This window comes from Cucurbita moschata, unplaced genomic scaffold (assembly GCF_002738365.1).
Source record: "Cucurbita moschata cultivar Rifu unplaced genomic scaffold, Cmos_1.0 Cmo_Scf00017, whole genome shotgun sequence".
NCBI lineage: Eukaryota > Viridiplantae > Streptophyta > Magnoliopsida > Cucurbitales > Cucurbitaceae > Cucurbita > Cucurbita moschata.
Genome location: NW_019268533.1, coordinates 4,389,938 through 4,407,556, shown reverse-complemented (window position 1 = coordinate 4,407,556; position 17,619 = coordinate 4,389,938). Strand labels below are relative to the sequence as shown.

General features: G+C 39.1%; 1 protein-coding gene and 1 non-coding gene across 2 annotated transcripts; one reads left to right on the top strand and one right to left on the bottom strand.

Annotated features, from left to right (window-relative positions):
• The first annotated feature begins 10,277 nt into the window (after positions 1 to 10,277).
• Positions 10,278 to 10,349, top strand: TRNAM-CAU. Its single transcript has one exon. It is a non-coding gene; the product is annotated as a tRNA-Met (tRNA).
• An 881-nt stretch (positions 10,350 to 11,230) lies between these two features.
• On the bottom strand, positions 11,231 to 11,810 carry LOC111455249 (pathogenesis-related protein 1-like). Its single transcript, XM_023096845.1, has one exon. It carries the CDS (start codon positions 11,783 to 11,785, stop codon positions 11,285 to 11,287), a length of 501 nt encoding a protein of 166 aa, XP_022952613.1. The 5' UTR covers positions 11,786 to 11,810; the 3' UTR covers positions 11,231 to 11,284.
• Positions 11,811 to 17,619: the final 5,809 nt, after the last annotated feature.

Here is a 17,619-nt window from a genome sequence, read left to right as displayed (position 1 = left end):
ACCCAAGGTGCATATATATGGAATAGTAACATACTCTGTGGTTCGGTCTTCTACCTCTGAACCTACTTCACATATTATTGCTATGGAGCATCTGTTAGAATACACTCATACAACTAAGAGAGGCAATAAACCAACTTACTCATTATTCAACTTGTTACACAATACATATATAGACAGAATAGCTACACTAACTGCTAATAACTACCCTTAACCGCTAATAACTATCCTTAACTAACATAATTTGAAATACAAACAGTAAATGAAATGAATTACGGTTAATACAAGATTAAATAAACTAACAAATCATCCCCTTAATCTTGTATTTCGATCTTCACATTCTTACATTCTTCAAACTAATTCTTTCAGTAAACGTCCTAACCATATTCCTTGACAAGCATCTGACGTTACCACAATATACTCCGCTTCACAGGATGAAAGCTGCCGCCATTATCTCCGCCTTCCTTCTTCTCTGTCTTCCTTTCAATGGGTAATTGCTTTTCATTGACAGTTTTAATTACCTGTTCTACTTGTCCGGCCAATAGCTTTTCCTCAACAGGTTTAATTACCTGTGCTACTTCAATTGCACTGTCGGAAACAATGGCCTCCTTCTCCTTCTCCTTCTCTGCTTTCGTTTCTCCAGCGACCTGTTTTTCAATAGCACAGCCAGTGTTTCCGTCCTCCTCCTTCTTCTCACCGTCATAGTCCTTCTCTTTTATCTCCTTTGCTTTCGCTACCTCCGTTGCCACATTCTGGACCTCCGCCACAACGCCATCGCTCTTCTCCTCGGATTCAAACTTCACAGTGCCAACGATTTTCTCACCATCGCTCTACTTCTCTTCTCGCTTCTCTGTTTTTTTCTTCGATTCAATCTTCACATAGGCATCGATTTTCTCCTCATCAATCATCTTCTCTATTTTTTTCACAGACGCAACCTTCACATCTCCACGTCCTTTTATCTCTACAAGTGATCCATCTCCATACTTCACCGTGCCGGTCACTGACTCGTTCAATTCTGAGAACCAACTTCGACAACCAGTCATGTGATTGCTGGCTCCCGTATCTAGGAACCAAATGTTGTTTACCTTCTCAATTTCTTCCGGGACAATCTTCTCTTCATAAAGAGCCATCTCCGTCAACTCTGGTGAACCGAGAGTTCGGACTTCACAAACTTGTGCTGTAAGGCTGGCTCATCCTCATCACTTTGCGTCTCAGCCAAGTGCGCCTGATCCTCCCATTCGATCTACAGTCGGATGCATAATGGCCAATCTTTTGGCAATTATAACACTTCACCTTCCGACATTCTGAGGCATAGTGGTCTAGGCCTTGACAATTGTAGCATCTTACCTTGCTCTTGTCAGCCTTCTTCTCTTGATGAAATGAGTTGTTTCCATGACCATGACCTCTCCCTCTCCAGCGACCACTATGACCTCGCCCTCGGCTATGGCCTCCATTGTCGCTACGTTTTTTCTCCTTCCATTCTCCTTGAGTCAATAAGACATGCTCAACATTCTCTTTGTTGCCACCGATCCGTTCCTCGTATGCTTTAAGACGGCCGATGACTTCCTCCATGGTCATCACCTTTAAATCGGCAAATTGCTCTATTGCCGATGTGATATGAAGAAACTTAGAAGGTACTGAGCGGAGAAATTTTTTCACCAAGTATGCCTCTTCAAACTTGTCTCCAAAAGTACGTATTTTATTAACAACTTCTGTCAATCTTGTTGCATAATCATCAATAGTCTCGGACTCCTTCATATTCATAATTTCAAACTCAATCTTCAGGGTTTGGATCTTTGCCTCCTTTACACGTTCAGCACCGACATGGATAGTTTTTAACGTCTGCCATGCTTCTTTTGCTGTCTCTTTCTCTGCTAACAAAAATAACATCTCCTCAGGGATTGCTTGATAGATAGCTGCTAAGGCCATTTGATCTTTCCTTTCATCAAGACTATCCAGAGGCTCAGTTGATTCGATTGCGTCCCACACCCCTTGAGCACGCAAATAGACCTTCATCTTCATAGCCCATGCTGAGTAGTTGGTTCTCGATAACGTCGGGTATTGAAGTGTTACCAGACCTTCCTTTGTTGCAGACTTCGGCGACTCTCCTCTCTCTCCAGTGTTATTATTTCTCGGCATGATCTTTGGCATGTAACCACGCTCTGATACCAATTGTTATAATACACTCATACAACTAAGAGAGGCAATAAACGAACTTACTCATTATTCAACTTGTTTCACAATAAATATATAGACAGAATAGCTACACTAACCGCTAATAACTACCCTTAACCGCTAATAACTACCCTTAACTAACATAATTTGAAATACAAGATTAAATAAACTAACAGCATCCCCTCCAGTGTCAGACAATGGAGGATGAATTTCAGGCACTTCTAAAAAATAAGACACGACACTTAGTTCCTCCTCATGTTGATCTTAACGTTATTGATTGCAAATGGGTTTTCAAACTCAAGCAAAAGCCAGATGGCTCTATTGATCACTACAAAACATGCCTGGTTGCTAAAGGGTTTAAACAGTAGTATGACGTTGATTATGATGATACCTTCAGTCCAGTTGTTAAGTCCACTACCATTCATCTCTTATTATCTCTTGCTATTTCTCGTGGTTGGGCTATTCGGCAGATTGATACTCAAAATATTTTTTTTCATGGTTTTCTTAATGAAGATGTTTAGATGAAGCAGCCCCCTGGATTTTTGGATTCTCAACATCTTGGTTATCTCTGCAAGTTGGATAATTCTCTTTATGGCCTCAAACAAGCTCTACATGCCTGGTTTTCTCACCTTAGCTCCAAACTATTATAGCTGGGTTTTACACCTTTAAAGTCTGATGTCTCTCTTTTCATTTTTAACAAGATAGGCATTCGAATGTGTATCCTCACCTATGTTGATAACATTATTATCATCAACTCATTTTCTACGACTATCGAGAAACTTCTTACACAGCTTCAGGATGATTTTGTAGTCAAGGATCTTGGCACTTTGAGTTATTTTCTTGGGATTAAGGTCTGATACTTCCAATGGACTTGTTCTGACACAAAATAACTACATTAAAGATTTATTGTCCAGAACCAATATGCCCACCTCCAAAGGTGTGCTCACACCTATGCTTCCTAGTGAGAAGTTGTTATTGGATGGTGATGAAAAGCTCTCGCCTGAGGATACGACTCGCTATTAGAGTGTCATTGGTGCTCAACAATAATGGCCTCTGACACATCCTGATATATCCTTTTGTGTCAACAGAGTGTACCAGTTCATGTCCTTCCCGACTTCTGTACATTGAGCGGTGGTCAAACAAATTTTCTGTTATCTACATGACACTATTGATATGGACTTGTGTCTTACAAAGTCCAGCATTGATTTGCTTTTGATAACGTGACCATATTGCAAAGGAATATTTTTTAAGACTGATACTCATTCATGCCTAAAGTGATCCGAGATCTTCCACCATGTTGTGCTTTTTGAGATTCATATTTTCCTCTTCTAGGTGGGATGCCCTACACCATGTTTTTAATAGAATGTCACATTTGAACCTTATGTTTCCTTCACCTAGATGAGATGCCCTAGCCATGTACTCTGGGAGATCTCGTGGGTAAACAACATCCTCACGTACATTGGGAAATGAAGCAATTTTATGTTGGATGACCTCCTAAAAATATTTCTAGGATGCATGTGAGTTAGGACAAAAGATGTTGGAAGAAGGTTATGTGTCCTTGAGAAAGTTATTGAGGACGATTACTAAGTTAAGTGGGGGAGAACTTCACAACCTCACTTTGAGAATGTAGGTTGTGACCCCCACACCCAAGAAAGACAAGGGGTGACCCTCAAGTGGCACCCATCTGGCAACATGAGGGCCAAAGTTGAGTGAGAAGTCTCATGATGCGACCGAGGAGAACGGTGCATCATGCAACACACCTAGAGTATGCATTGAAGCTAAGTTGAGGCATACACAAGCTTCAAGAGAACGACACGACAGGAGTGTCGAAGACAAGCTCGAAGAGGGTCGAGTTTGGCCTCGGAACATAACCTTAGAAGTCAGGATTTTGATATGAGTTTGGACATGTAGATCAAGAATGAAGTCCCTCGAAATGAAAGATGAAAGCTCACAAAATTTGGTGTCAATTAGATATTCGTCGGGCTATGCACGAGATCGTATGTCTTCTTGCTAAAATGACGTCTAATCAAGAAGGATTAGAAATGCCTTAAAATGCACGGTAGGGTGAGGCATGATGTTAGGTCTCCACCAACTCTAAGTCATGTGGTCTAAGAAAGCTACCTTATGACACAGATGTGTATCAACATCTTAGGCGTGTTCCTATAAAAAGGGTCTTTCAAGGAGAGTACTAAATGGCAAAGGTGTACCAATAATTCTCCCCAGCCCATGTGTCGGAGGTTGGATTATGCACCCGTTATCCATAATGTATGTCGTAAATTGTTTAGCATGTACACGAAAAATTCTGATGCTTAAGAGAACCCAGATGGATAGACGTTTGAAATGTTCCAGTGAGATGATTGACACATTGGTCAGATCCAAGCGGATGTGTCTGAGCAAACCAATTTGGTCGAGCTATCCCGAGACATGAGATTACTTCAAGATTCATGGGTCGTGTTGTAGGAAACCGAGATGACGATGAATACAACAGTGTTGTGTTACACACGGTTAAACATGCACGCATAACGTGTGGTCAAACAAGCTTGGATTCTACATAAATGATGTTTGGTTACCGAAGGCAAACATTGCCTAAGGTCCGACAAAGCCACAAAGTAGGGTGAAAAATATGAATGTTGATTGAGTACCCCTTAAGGTTTATCGTGAATGTGTCAAGATCACGAAGCCGTACATTTAAAGAGGTATAATCGTGACACGATGCAATGGTCGAAGTAGGATTAGACTTTAGACTCTTTCCATAGTAGACGCATTTAAAAATCATGAGGTTGAAATGACAGTTATGAGATTTGAACCCACGCCCAGTTGGAACAAAACCTAAATCTAGCACCTTAGACCACTCAGCCAAACTGTGTTAAAACATATAATGATGGCCGAGCTATCTCAAGACATGAGATTGCATCCTGATGCAAGGATCGTGTTGTTGGAAACCGAGATGACGATGAGATTCAATGTTGTTGTGTCGCACACGATTGGACATGCACACATAGGCGGCGTGTGTGGTCGAACAAATTTTGATTCTAGAAGAGTGATGTTTGAATGCCAAAGGCAAACCTTGCCTAAGATCTGACAAAGTCGCAAAGCCGGGTGAAAAATATGAATGGAGATTGAGTACTCCTTAAGATTTTTCGCGAGCGTGTCAAGATCACGAGACTGCACAATTGAAGATGTATAACCGTGACACAATGAAATTGTCGGAGTAGGGCCAAACCCTCTTGACAGACATAACTAGATGTGCTAGCAGTGGTCTTGAGGGTTTACAAAAAATTAAAAGAAATGGACAACTGTGGGATTTTAACCCACACCCTTTGGAACAAAGTCTAAATCTAGCACAATAAACCACTCAACCAAACTGCCCATCAAAAGAGTTTGAATAAATAGAGATAGTTGAGCTATCTCGAGACATGAGATTGCATCACGGTGCAAGGGCCGTGTTGTTGAGAACCGAGATGATGATGAGATTCAACGTTGTTGTGTCTCACACGATTAAACATGCACACATAGGCGGCGTGTGTGGTCAAACAAGTTTTATTCTTTAAGAGTGATGTTTGAATGTCGAAGGCAAACCTTGCCTAAGGTTCGACAAAGCCACAAAGTCGGAGGGAAATGTGAATATGGATTGAGTACTCCTTAACGTTTTTGCAAGCGTGTCAAGCTCACGAGGCCGCACAATTGAAGAAGTATGACCATGACTCTCTCGACTTAGACGCGTTTTTGAGGCTTTACAAAAATTTAAATGATAGTTGTGGGATTTGAACCCACACACTTTCAGACCAGAGCCTAAATCTAGTGTCATAGACCACTCAGCCAAACTATCCCAACAAAGATTTTTGAACAAACAAAGATGGTCGAGCTATCTCGAGATATGAGATTGCATCTGGATGAAGGGTCTTGTTGTTGGAAACCGAGATGACAATGAGATTCAACATTGTTGTGTCGCACACAATTGAATATTAATGCATAGGTGGTATATGTGGTCAAATAAGTTTCGATTCCACAAGAGTGATGTTTGAATGTCGATGGCAAACCTTGCCTAAAGTCGGACAAAGCCACAAAGTCGGGTGAAAATTGTGAATGGAGATTGAGTACCTCTTAAAGTTTGTCGCGAGCGTGTCAAGATCACAAGGCCACACATTTGAAGAAATATGATCGTGAAATGATGCAATTGTCGGAGTAGGGCCAGACTCTCTCAAGAGTAGACGTGTTTTAAAACCGAGAGGTTGACAGCGATACATAACAAACAAAAACAGACAATATCTACTAGAACCATTTTAAAATTGTGATGATGACGATAAAACGTAACTAGGTTTTAAAACCGAGGGGTTGACAGCAATACATAACAAACAAAAACAGACAGTATGTGTTAACAGTGGTCTTGAGGCTTTACATAAAATTAAAATAAATGCCAACTATGTGATTTGAACTCACACCCTTTTGAACCAAATCCTAAATCTGGCACCTTAGACAACTCAACCAAACTATCCCAACAAATGTGTTTGAACAAAGAAAGATGATCGAGCTATCTCGAGACATGAGATTGCATCACGATGCAAGGATTGTGTTGTTGGGAACCGAGATGACGATGAGATTCAACATTGTTGTGTCGCACATGATTGAACATGCACGCATAGGCAAACATTGTTATGGTCAAACAAGTTTTGAATCAACATAAGTGGTGTTTGAATGTCGAAGGCAAACCTTGCCTAAGGTCTGACAAACTCATAAATTCGGGTGAAAAATGTGAATTTAGATTGAGTACGCTTAAGGTTTTTTGCGAGCATGTCATGATCACGAGGCCACACATTTGAAGAAGTATGATCGTGACACGATGCACGGGTCAGAGTATGGCCAGATTCTCTCCATAATAGACACGTTTTAAAACCATGAGGTTGACAACGATACATAACAAGCCTCAGACAATATGGGCTAACAACGGGCGGGCTTGAGGCTTTATAGTAGCAATTTGAACTTAGTAGTACATTGAGGGGTGTTAAACTTAGAATAGTTCGTATCTATGATAGTAAGATAATCTACTGATTTCCTAGTTTGTTACCATGAATCAAGGAGAATTTACTGATTTCCTAGTTTGTTACCATGGATCAATCCCACCATGTAATTCTCATTATACACATTTATAAATATATGAAGTCGTAGCGTCATTCAACTTAACCATAACAAAGTAACTTTGGACTTTAGAATTGAAAGGAAGAAATTAAGGCATTCAAATGAGGGCAATAGTCTTAATAATTTCAATACCATCACACACACACGAAAAAAAAAATGATAAAAAGGAAAATTTTATAATTTTTAAGAAATTTCTAATTCCGAAGGAATTTCAAGGTGCTAAAAATAATAAATAATAATAATAATAATAAATAAATCAACGAAGGGTAACAATTTTTTTGAATTTTTTTAGAAAAAAAAAATATATATATATATATTTAGAAAATAGAAAATTACTAAAATACCCTTCAACTTTAATGAATTTACAAAAATACCACAGGAGTAGTGATCAGAAAATACTTCAACCTCAACCGTTGGATCTTCACCAAATTTGATTATGTTCTAGAGGAGACACACATCATCCCATCCATCAGCCATAAGACAAATTAGAGGTCATTTGCTTGCTAATCGGAGAGGATAATTCCAATGAGAAATTTAAAAATCTCAAACTCCAAATTATGATGACTATGAAGGTTTCAATGTCAATTTAAGCTCCCTCTATAAAGTCTGAAGTGGAACTTTCATTTGGATCAAGAATCTAGCTAAGTCCACCATTTATAGCCATTGAGTGTTTGGGTTTCCTATTCTTGATTTTCTTCAAAACTTGAGAACTATAGTCCACCATTTCCCTTCAAACTTGTTTAAGATACAAGATTACCCACAAGTTTGGTGAAGAAATGAAGCATAAAAAAACGCCTAGAACCCATCCCCCCAATCCTATCCACCATTAAAGAAACTCAAAAGAACCTTGAAAATCCAATCCGAGCCTACATGCAAATTCAATGAGTGAAGTCTATCCCATTCAGTTTTTGCACCTTCAAGGAACATTTTCGTAGAAGACCACGAAGGCTAACAAGTCCCAGAGTGTTCCAAATTGGAGAAAAGGGTAAGGATTGAATTTCTATCTATAATTTATGGTTCTTAAAATTGTGTATTCCTTTAGCTGAAGAGGATTGAGATGAGTAAGTTTGATGAAGAAATAGAGAGCTAAAACGCCCTATAACAAGATTACCAAAAAAACGAAAATTAGGCATTTTGGGTAAGTTGCAAACGCAGGAGAAATTTCCAAAATTAAGGCCACACATTTAAAGACGGCCCTCTAAAACAATTTCTTCTGCTAGAGGGAAGAATAAAGAAAAAAATTCATAAAGAAATATGGCCCTGAAAAATCTCTAGAATCGACTGCCTAATAAGAAGTTCTCTAGTTTGAATTTCGGTGAGGAAACAATTTTCGGACAAATTTTTTAGGTAAATACCTTAGGCTATGATCCAAGAGAAGGTATGATATCAATCCCTAGCTCTTCTTTGTAACATCATCTTTAAGATTTTATGAAGAAATTGAGGGGAGAAAGATAATAAATCGAGCTCGAGGGAGGCGTTTTTCAAGAAGGTGGGAAGCATGGCGATTTGTGGGTAACGGAGGAGCGTGGATAGGAGTGTTGGAACAAGAACTTCGGTGCTCGCCAGAGTTCTCGATTGTTTGCCGAATTTTCTATTTTTTTTAATTTCTTACCGTTACAAAAATGCCCCTACAGTTTAGAGTATTTAAGATAATAACATTCTTCGCATTAAGAACTTTTCAAGGACAAAACCAACTATATAACTTAAATCGGTGGAGATTCAATCGTCCACGTCGTCCCAAATTTGAACCACCATCAATAGACACGAGGGGCTTTAAATCCAATGTCTAGAATTGAGTTTGGAAGTCAGCAACTAGATGAACACAGAAAGTCTTTCGTGGAACTGGTGAAGAATCATGATATAGACATCCAGTATCACCCCGGAAAGATAAACATGGTCGCTGATGCCCTATGTCGAAAGACGACACACTTGTCGACCCTCATTACTTGCGAGGTACGAGTACAAAAAGATTTCGAGCGAGCTAATATAGCCATAGTGACTGAAGGAGACATAAACGTAGCTAGGGCATCTCATCTAGGAGAAGGAAACATAAAGTTCGAATGAGACATTCTACTAAAAACATGGTGTAGGGTGTCACAATCGCACTTTTGATGGCAGCGGACTTGCGATTGTGCGGCACTCACTTTCCAATGACAAGTGAGATAAGCCAATTCGTTCTTGCGTCGCCTATGGCCAAGCAACGTATGCTCGAGCCTCTGGCCTCGATTTTAAGAGAAGGTTTTAGAAAACGAGGGCAGATAGAGATCTTCGAAATAGAGATTTTTGAAAGAGACGTTATATAAGCAAGCAAGAGAGAAATAACAACGACTCACAGTATTTAACCTTAGGTATGGAGAAGTTGACAACTAGTCGTAGACCCTATAGTACATTCTGAGACATTTCATGTCTGACAGGCCTAGACATGATATTCCTGAAACGTTATACTTCCTAGAAATACAAAAGTAAAATACTAGAATAGGAAAAGAATAAAGGGTTGGGCTTGTCATGGGCATGCGACCATGAGCAACACGCCTTGAACGAGCATCACCGTGACATAGGGCATCCCACCTAAAAAAGAAAAATATGAGTCTCAAGAAGCACAACGCGATGGAAGATCTCGAGTCACTTTAACATGATTAGAATATTACCTAGCATTATTTGGAAGTTATGGAAAATTTAGAGCATATCTTGGCATAATTTCATGAACTTAACCCGGGAGGTAAAACAATTGGCCCCTCTATTATATATATTTTTTTCGGTGAGATATAATGAATAAAATCAAATAAAGTTTAGTTTTCAATTTAATTATTGAAATATGGAGCAGAATGTCAATAAATTTTGTATACATTTTAATTAGATTTTTTAAGGAATACTGAAGACTAAATAAAAAGAATCAACACACACACACATCCAAATAATTTTTGTAGGTAATAAATCAGATAAATATAAAACCATTAACATAACAATAAATCAGAGTGGCGCAGCGGAAGCGTGGTGGGCCCATAACCCACAGGTCCCAGGATCGAAACCTGGCTCTGATAGAAAAGAGGAAGGCTTCCGACTTCGACTGTTATATTTTATTAATTCTTTTGGGTATTAGACAAATTGGGCCCGATTCAGAAGGTGTTAGGCCCATTGGATTTATCCGTTGGGCTTCGGCAGTCTCCGGCTTCCGACATTTTGTTTTTATTCTTTCTCCAATTATGACGGTTTAATCGAATTGGGCCCATTTAGAGGGTATTGGGCCCATTGGATTTTCTAATTTAATACACATTCAGATTTTATTGAATTATATTTTCTATTTTTTATTTTTTATTTTTTATTTTAGTTTTACTTTTCCATATATATTTCTCTATATTATTTTAATTTACTCTCACTCAATCTCTCGGTTTCTTCCCGTAATATAATAATTTTTTCACAAAATATAATAATTTTAGTGGATAGAATTAATAGTCCTTCCCGACCGAACTTTTGTAACGTATTTTATAAAACTTTAGAAAATTTAGTACCATTATGAAACAATCAATGACGGTGCAAGCTTCATCTATAAATAATCTAAAATGTCTAGTATTATTTATAAAAATACGAGTAATCTTAGTTTGTCTTCTAAATCTATAACTCTCTCGTTTCCTGTGTTAGCATATATAAATAATTTTACCATTATACAACTTTAGGTACCGCCATATATTAAAAGTTTAATAATATAGAATCGTAAAGAAAATAATTTCTTTAAATAAAAATAAATGAAATTTAAAATTTAAAATGGAATGATTCAAATTAAAAAGTGACAAACAACATCGGAATATAGTAATTTAATATTTTATTAAGAATAATAGGTTACCTAACAAATTTTGATAAAGCAAAATCGATAGAGCAACCTTGCATTATTTTTATTTATTAATATGTGAACATGATGTCATAAACATAATATAAAACTTGCACGCTTTATAGTTTATTCTTTAAATTGAAGGGTCGTTTAATATGGCCACTCGCCAATGATATTGCCAGGTGGGTCATAGTTGCAGGTGATGAATGTACCGCCATTGTTGCACCTCACTTTTGCACATCCAACTTTTGTTGTGTTTTGCCACACCACTTGAGTGTAGTGGCCGCACATTTTTCCTTCGATGCAGGTGTTGGAGGCATAATCGTAGAATTGTTGCTCATCCACCCACATTTGAACTGCTTCAATACCTGTCATTTCACTAGAATGCATAGCAAGATTCTCGCCATAAGGCCCATTAGAGTGCAACAATTGACAGTCGTTGCTACGTTCATTGGCATATTCTGTAGCATAGTTTGCAAGTTCTTCATCCCACTGGATGGGTTTGATGCCAACTTGGACAGCGCTCACTTGGGAACGAGCAATATTGTGAGCATCAACATAGTCTTGAGGGAAGTCTTGCGCGAGAGATGAAGGAAGGATAGTGATACAGAAGATACAAAAGAGAGAGAAGGAAATCTTTACGAGACCCATTTGGATTGGATCGCAAAGGTCGAAAAATATAAGGAAATGGGTGTGGAGAGAAATGGGATGAGCATGGTTTGTATTTATAAGCATCAAATTTTGAAATACTTATAATATAATTCAAGTTGGAAACTTAGGGTTTGTATTTGTTGAACGAAACCCAAGTTGGATGGCTATTTACAATTTGGCCCCACATATTTAAATAAATACGAAAACGACTTTTCAAATTTTTATAATAAAAAACAAAAAAAAAAAATATATTAGAGGCTGCTGAGTAAAGGATTTATGATCAAATTTGTACAAATAAATATTTTAAATTTTAAATTACCCATATGTTGTTTTAAAACACCACGAAACACGATTATAAACCTTTTTTTCATTACCTCCCTTAATTTTTTTGTTATGAAATTTTAAAATACACACAATTAAATAGTCTATTTTATTTTTAATTATCAATAATTCATCCCATGAAATGTTTAAGTATCCAATAGTATGTTCACTGACATTAAGAAGCTTAATCCAACAATTGAGAGAAAATTGAGAGCTAACGGCAGCGAAACATTCTCATAAAATGTTGTAATGGTCAACTAACAAGGCCTAGTTCATAACCTGACTTCTGAGCATACTCGAAATATGAATGGCAACAAGAGCTATAATACCCGATAGTTTTAAGGTATCACATAATATCTATATAAAGGAGTTAAAATGATATGTATAAGCAAAAATATTAATGATAAAAGGGGAAAATAGTCTTTCCAATTTTTATAGAATTTATGGAATTTTTAATTACTTAGAGATTAGAGAGCAAAAATTTTTCCTCGTTTGTTATCATGGAACAACGAGAATCTACTAATTTACTCGTTTCTTACCATGAATCAAAGAGAATTTCCTGGTTTGTTATTATGGATCAAAGCCCACGATGTAATCCTCATTATACACGAGGACGTGACCCATATAGGTCATAGCATCATTCAGCCTAACATGGTATCAGAGCCACGTTTATTCATTAACAATGTTTATCATATCTTCTTCCTCCTCCCCATCCACCATCTCCAACACAATCTCATCTATCATGGCATCGACCCTTGGCCCAATCCCTCTCCACCACGTTGTCACAATCCATCTCACCAAAAAAAACTTTTCATCGTATGGCGCGCCCAACTCCTCCCCTACCTACGGAGTACGAAGCTTATTGGCTACCTAGATGGCACCATTGCCGCACCTGCCAAACTGGTCCCTTCCTCAACCGCTGCTGCTATTGACCTGGTCTCTAATCCGGCCTATGATCGGTGGTACGATCAGGGTCAACAAGTCATTGGAGGCCTTCTCTCCTCCATGTCTGGGGAGATTCTAGACGGAAGGTGTGAGTCTGGTTTCTATCCTATTAAGTCATCTGATGTCGATGATCTCAAGCACGCCCTAGTGAGCAGATCTACTACTCACGCCCAATGGCATGCACGTCTTGGACATCCTTCATCTCAATTAGTAAAGTTAATTTTGCGTCTCAATAATATTTTGTGTGCTAGTGAGTCACCTTGTCTAGTTTGTAATGCGTGTCAGTTAGCAAAAAGGCAATAGTTACCATACACTAGTTCTTTTCATAGGTCTTCGTCACCTTTGGAACTGATTTTTTCGGATGTTTGGGGTCCTACACCTCCATTTGTTGGGGGCTTTAAATATTATATCAATTTCATTGATGATTTTAGTAATTTTTTGTGGATCTATTTGATGCACGATTGTATAGAAGTTCCTAGTATACTTTTGCAGTTCCATGCTCATGTTGAGCGCCTCCTAGATACCAAAATCAAGTGTGTCCTGTTTGATTAAGGTGGGGAATATCAGAAAATTCATAACACATTTTTTCCTTCCCTTGGAATTGTTCATCGTGTTTTGTGCCTTCACACCCATCAACAAAATCGGTCTGCTAAATGCAAGCATCGTCATATTTTTGAAACTGGCCTAGCCCTTCTAGCTCATGTTAATGTACCTATTAAATTTTGGAATGACGCGTTTCTTACAGCCACATATCTCATCAATCGTCTTCCTACTCGTGTCATCAATAAAAAATGCCCCTTAAACGTCGTTTTCATACCCCCACCAAATTACTCCTTATTAAAAGATTTTTGGGTGTGCTTGTTGGTCTCATTTTCGCCCTTGTAACAAATAAAAGCTCTCTTTTCGATCCAAGGAATGTGTCATTCTAGGCTAGTGTTCTTTATATAAAAGGTATAAGTGTCTTGACACCGATTCTCGTCATGTCTATATTTCTAGAGACGTCATATTTGATGAGAATGTTTTTCCGTTCAAGAGAGCCCCATCGAGTAATTCCTCAACCTTGCAACCAACGCACGATGCCCCTGATTTGTACAACTTGCATTTGGGTAACAACAGTACTAATTTGGAGAATGTTCATATGAATATATCTGTACCTACTAACTCTTTGGATGCAAAAGATCTAGTGCCCACATCACTTCGAGATTGCCGCGCAATCCTCTGTGTCGCTGTCGCGCGAGTCAACATCGGTTGTTTCGCCAATGATTGGGGCCTCGGATCCTCCGCTAGCAGATGATATTGCACAATGCCTGGTCGGATCCTCGGCCGGTGGTCGACCGACTTCTGTAGCACCGGTTGCTCCCCTCGCAGTGGCTGGTATGATGTCCCTTCAATTGTGGATCCTGCACCTACTACTCATTTGTATGGTACTCGATTAAAGCACAATATCAATCAACCAAAGGTGCGTACAAATGGAACAATAACATATTCTGTGGTTCGGTTTTCTGCCTCTGAACCTACTTCACATATTACTGCTATGGAGCATCCCCTCTGGCATCAGACAATGAATGATGAATTATAGGCACTTCTAAAAAATAAGACATGGCACTTAGTTCCTCATCTCTTATTATCTCTTGCTATTTCTCGTGGTTGGGCTATTCGACAGATTGGATGGTGGTGAAAAGCTCTCGCGTGAGGATACTACTCGCTATCAGAGTGTCGTTGGTGCTCTCCAATATTTGTCTCTGACACGTCCTGATATATCCTTTTGTGTCAACAGAGTGTACCAGTTCATGTCCTCCCCGACTTCTGTACATTGGGAGACGGTCAAACGAATTCTCTGTTATCTACATGAAACTATTGATATGGACTTGTGTCTTACAAAGTCCAACACTAATTTTCTCTTGATAACGTGACCATATCGCAAAGGAATATTTTTTAAGTGTAATACTCTATTCATGCCTAAAGTGACCCAAGATCTTCCACCACGTTGTGCTTCTTGAAACTCAAATTTTCCTCTTTTGGGTGGGATGCCCTACACCATGTTTTTAGTAGAATGTCTCATTCGAACCTTATGTTTCCTTCACCTAGATGAGATGCCCTAGCCATGTACTCCGGGAGATCTTATGGGTAAACAGCATCCTCACGTACTCTGGGAATTGAAGAAATTCTATGTTGGATGACCTCCTAAAAATATTTCTAGGATGCATGTGAGTTAGGACAAAACATGCTGGAAGAACTCGTGTTAGTCTATGGATAGTCTTCGCTCTTAAGAAGCGAGATTGACCGCTGCCCAATGTGCAGAAGGTTATGTGTCCTTGAGAAAGTCATTGCGGACGATTACTAAGTTAAGTGGGGGAAAACTTCACAACCTCACTTTGAGAATGTAGATTGTGATCTCCACACCCAAGAAAGACAAGGGGTGACCCTCAAATGGCACCCATCCGACAACATGAGGGCCAAGATTGAGAAGTCTCATGACGCGACCAAGGAGAATGGTGCATCATGCAACACACCTAGAGTATGCATTGAAGCTAAGTTGAGGCATACACAAGCTTCAAGAGAACAAGACGACATGAGTGTCGAAGACAAGCTCGAAGAGGGCCAAGTTTGGCCTCGGGACATAACCTTAGAAGTCGGGATTTTGATATGAGTTTTGACATGTAGCTCGAGAATGAAGTTCCTCGAAATGAAAGATGGAAGCTAAAAAAATTTGGTGTCAATTAGATATCCGACGAACTATGTACGAGACCGTATGTCCGCTTGCTAAAATGACGTCTAATCAAGAAGGATTAGAAATGCCTCAAAATGCACTATAGGGTGACGCATGATGTTAGGTCTCCACCACCTCTAAGTCATGTGGCCTAAGAAAGCTACCTTATGACACAGATGTCTGTCGGTACGAGCATCTCAGATGTCTTCCTATAAAAAGGGTCTTTCAAGGATAGTACTAAATGGCAAATGTGTGCCAATATTTCTCCCCATCCCATGTATCGGAGGTTGGATTAAGCACCCGCTATCCATAATGTATGTCCTAAATTGTTTAGCATGTACACAAAAAAATTCTGATGCTCAAGAGAACCTTGATGGATAGATGTTTGAAATGTCCCAATGTGATGATTGACACATTGGTTAAATCCAAACAGATGTGTCCGAGCAAACCAATATGGTCGAGCTATCCCGAGACATGAGATTGCTTCATGATTCATGGATCGTGTTGTAGGAAATCGAGGTGACGATTAGATATAGCAGTGTTGTGTCGCACACGGTTAAACATGCATGCATGGTGTGTGGTCAAACAAGCTTGGATTCCACATAAGTGATGTTTGGATATCGAAGGCAAACATTGCCTAAGATCCAACAAAGCCACAAAGTCGGGTGAAAAATGTGAATGAAGATTGAGTACCCCTTAAGGTTTATCATGAAGGTATCAAGATCAAGAGGCCGTACATTTAAAGAGGAATAACTGTGACATGATGCAATGGTCGAAGTAGGATTAGACTCTTTCCATAGTAGACGCATTTAGAAATCATGAAGTTGAAAGCGATATGTAGATTTGAACCCACACAATTTTAGAACAAAGCATAAATCTAGCGCCTTAGACCACTCAACCAAGCTGTGTTCAAACAACCAAAGATGATCGAGCTATGTCAAGACATGAGATTGCATCCTGATGCAAGGGTCGTGTTGTTGGAAACCGAGATGACGATGAGATTCAACGTTGTTGTGTTGCACACGATTGGACATGCACACATAGGCGGCATGTGCGGTCAAACAAGTTTTTATTCTATAAGAGTGATGTTTGAATGCCGAAGGAAAACCTTGCCTAAGGTCCAACAAAGCCACAAAGCCGGGTGAAAAATGTGAATGGGGATTGAGTACTCCTTTACGTTTTTCGTGAGCGTGTCAAGATTCTATAAGAGTGATGTTTGAATGCCAAAGGCAAACCTTGCCTAAGGTCTGACAAAGCTACAAAGCCGGGTGAAAAATGTGAATGGGGATTGAGTACTCCTTAAGGTTTTTCACGAGTGTGTCAAGATCACGAGGCCGCACAATTGAAGAAGTATGACAGTGACACAATGCAATTGTTGGAGTAGGACCAGACTCTCTCGATAGTAGACATGTTTTAAAATCGAGAGGTTGACAGAGATACATAACATGAAAAAATAGACAATATCTGCTAGAACCGTTTTAAAATTGTGATGCTGACGACAAAACGTAACTAGATGCGATAACAGTGGTCTTGGAACAACAAAGGCTAAATCTAGCACCATAGACCACTCAGTCAAACTATCCCAACAAATGTGTTTGAATAAATAAAGATGGTCGAGCTATCTCGAGACATGAGATTACATCACGATGCAAGGATCTTGTTGTTGGGAACCGAGATGACGATGAGATTCAACGTTGTTGTGTCGCACACGATTAAACATGCACGCATAGACGACGTGTGAGGTCAGCACAATTGAAGAAGTATGACCATGACATGATGCAATTGTCGGAGTAGTGCCGACTCTCTCGATAGTAGACGCGTTTTAAAATCGAGATGCTGACGACAAAACGTAACTAGA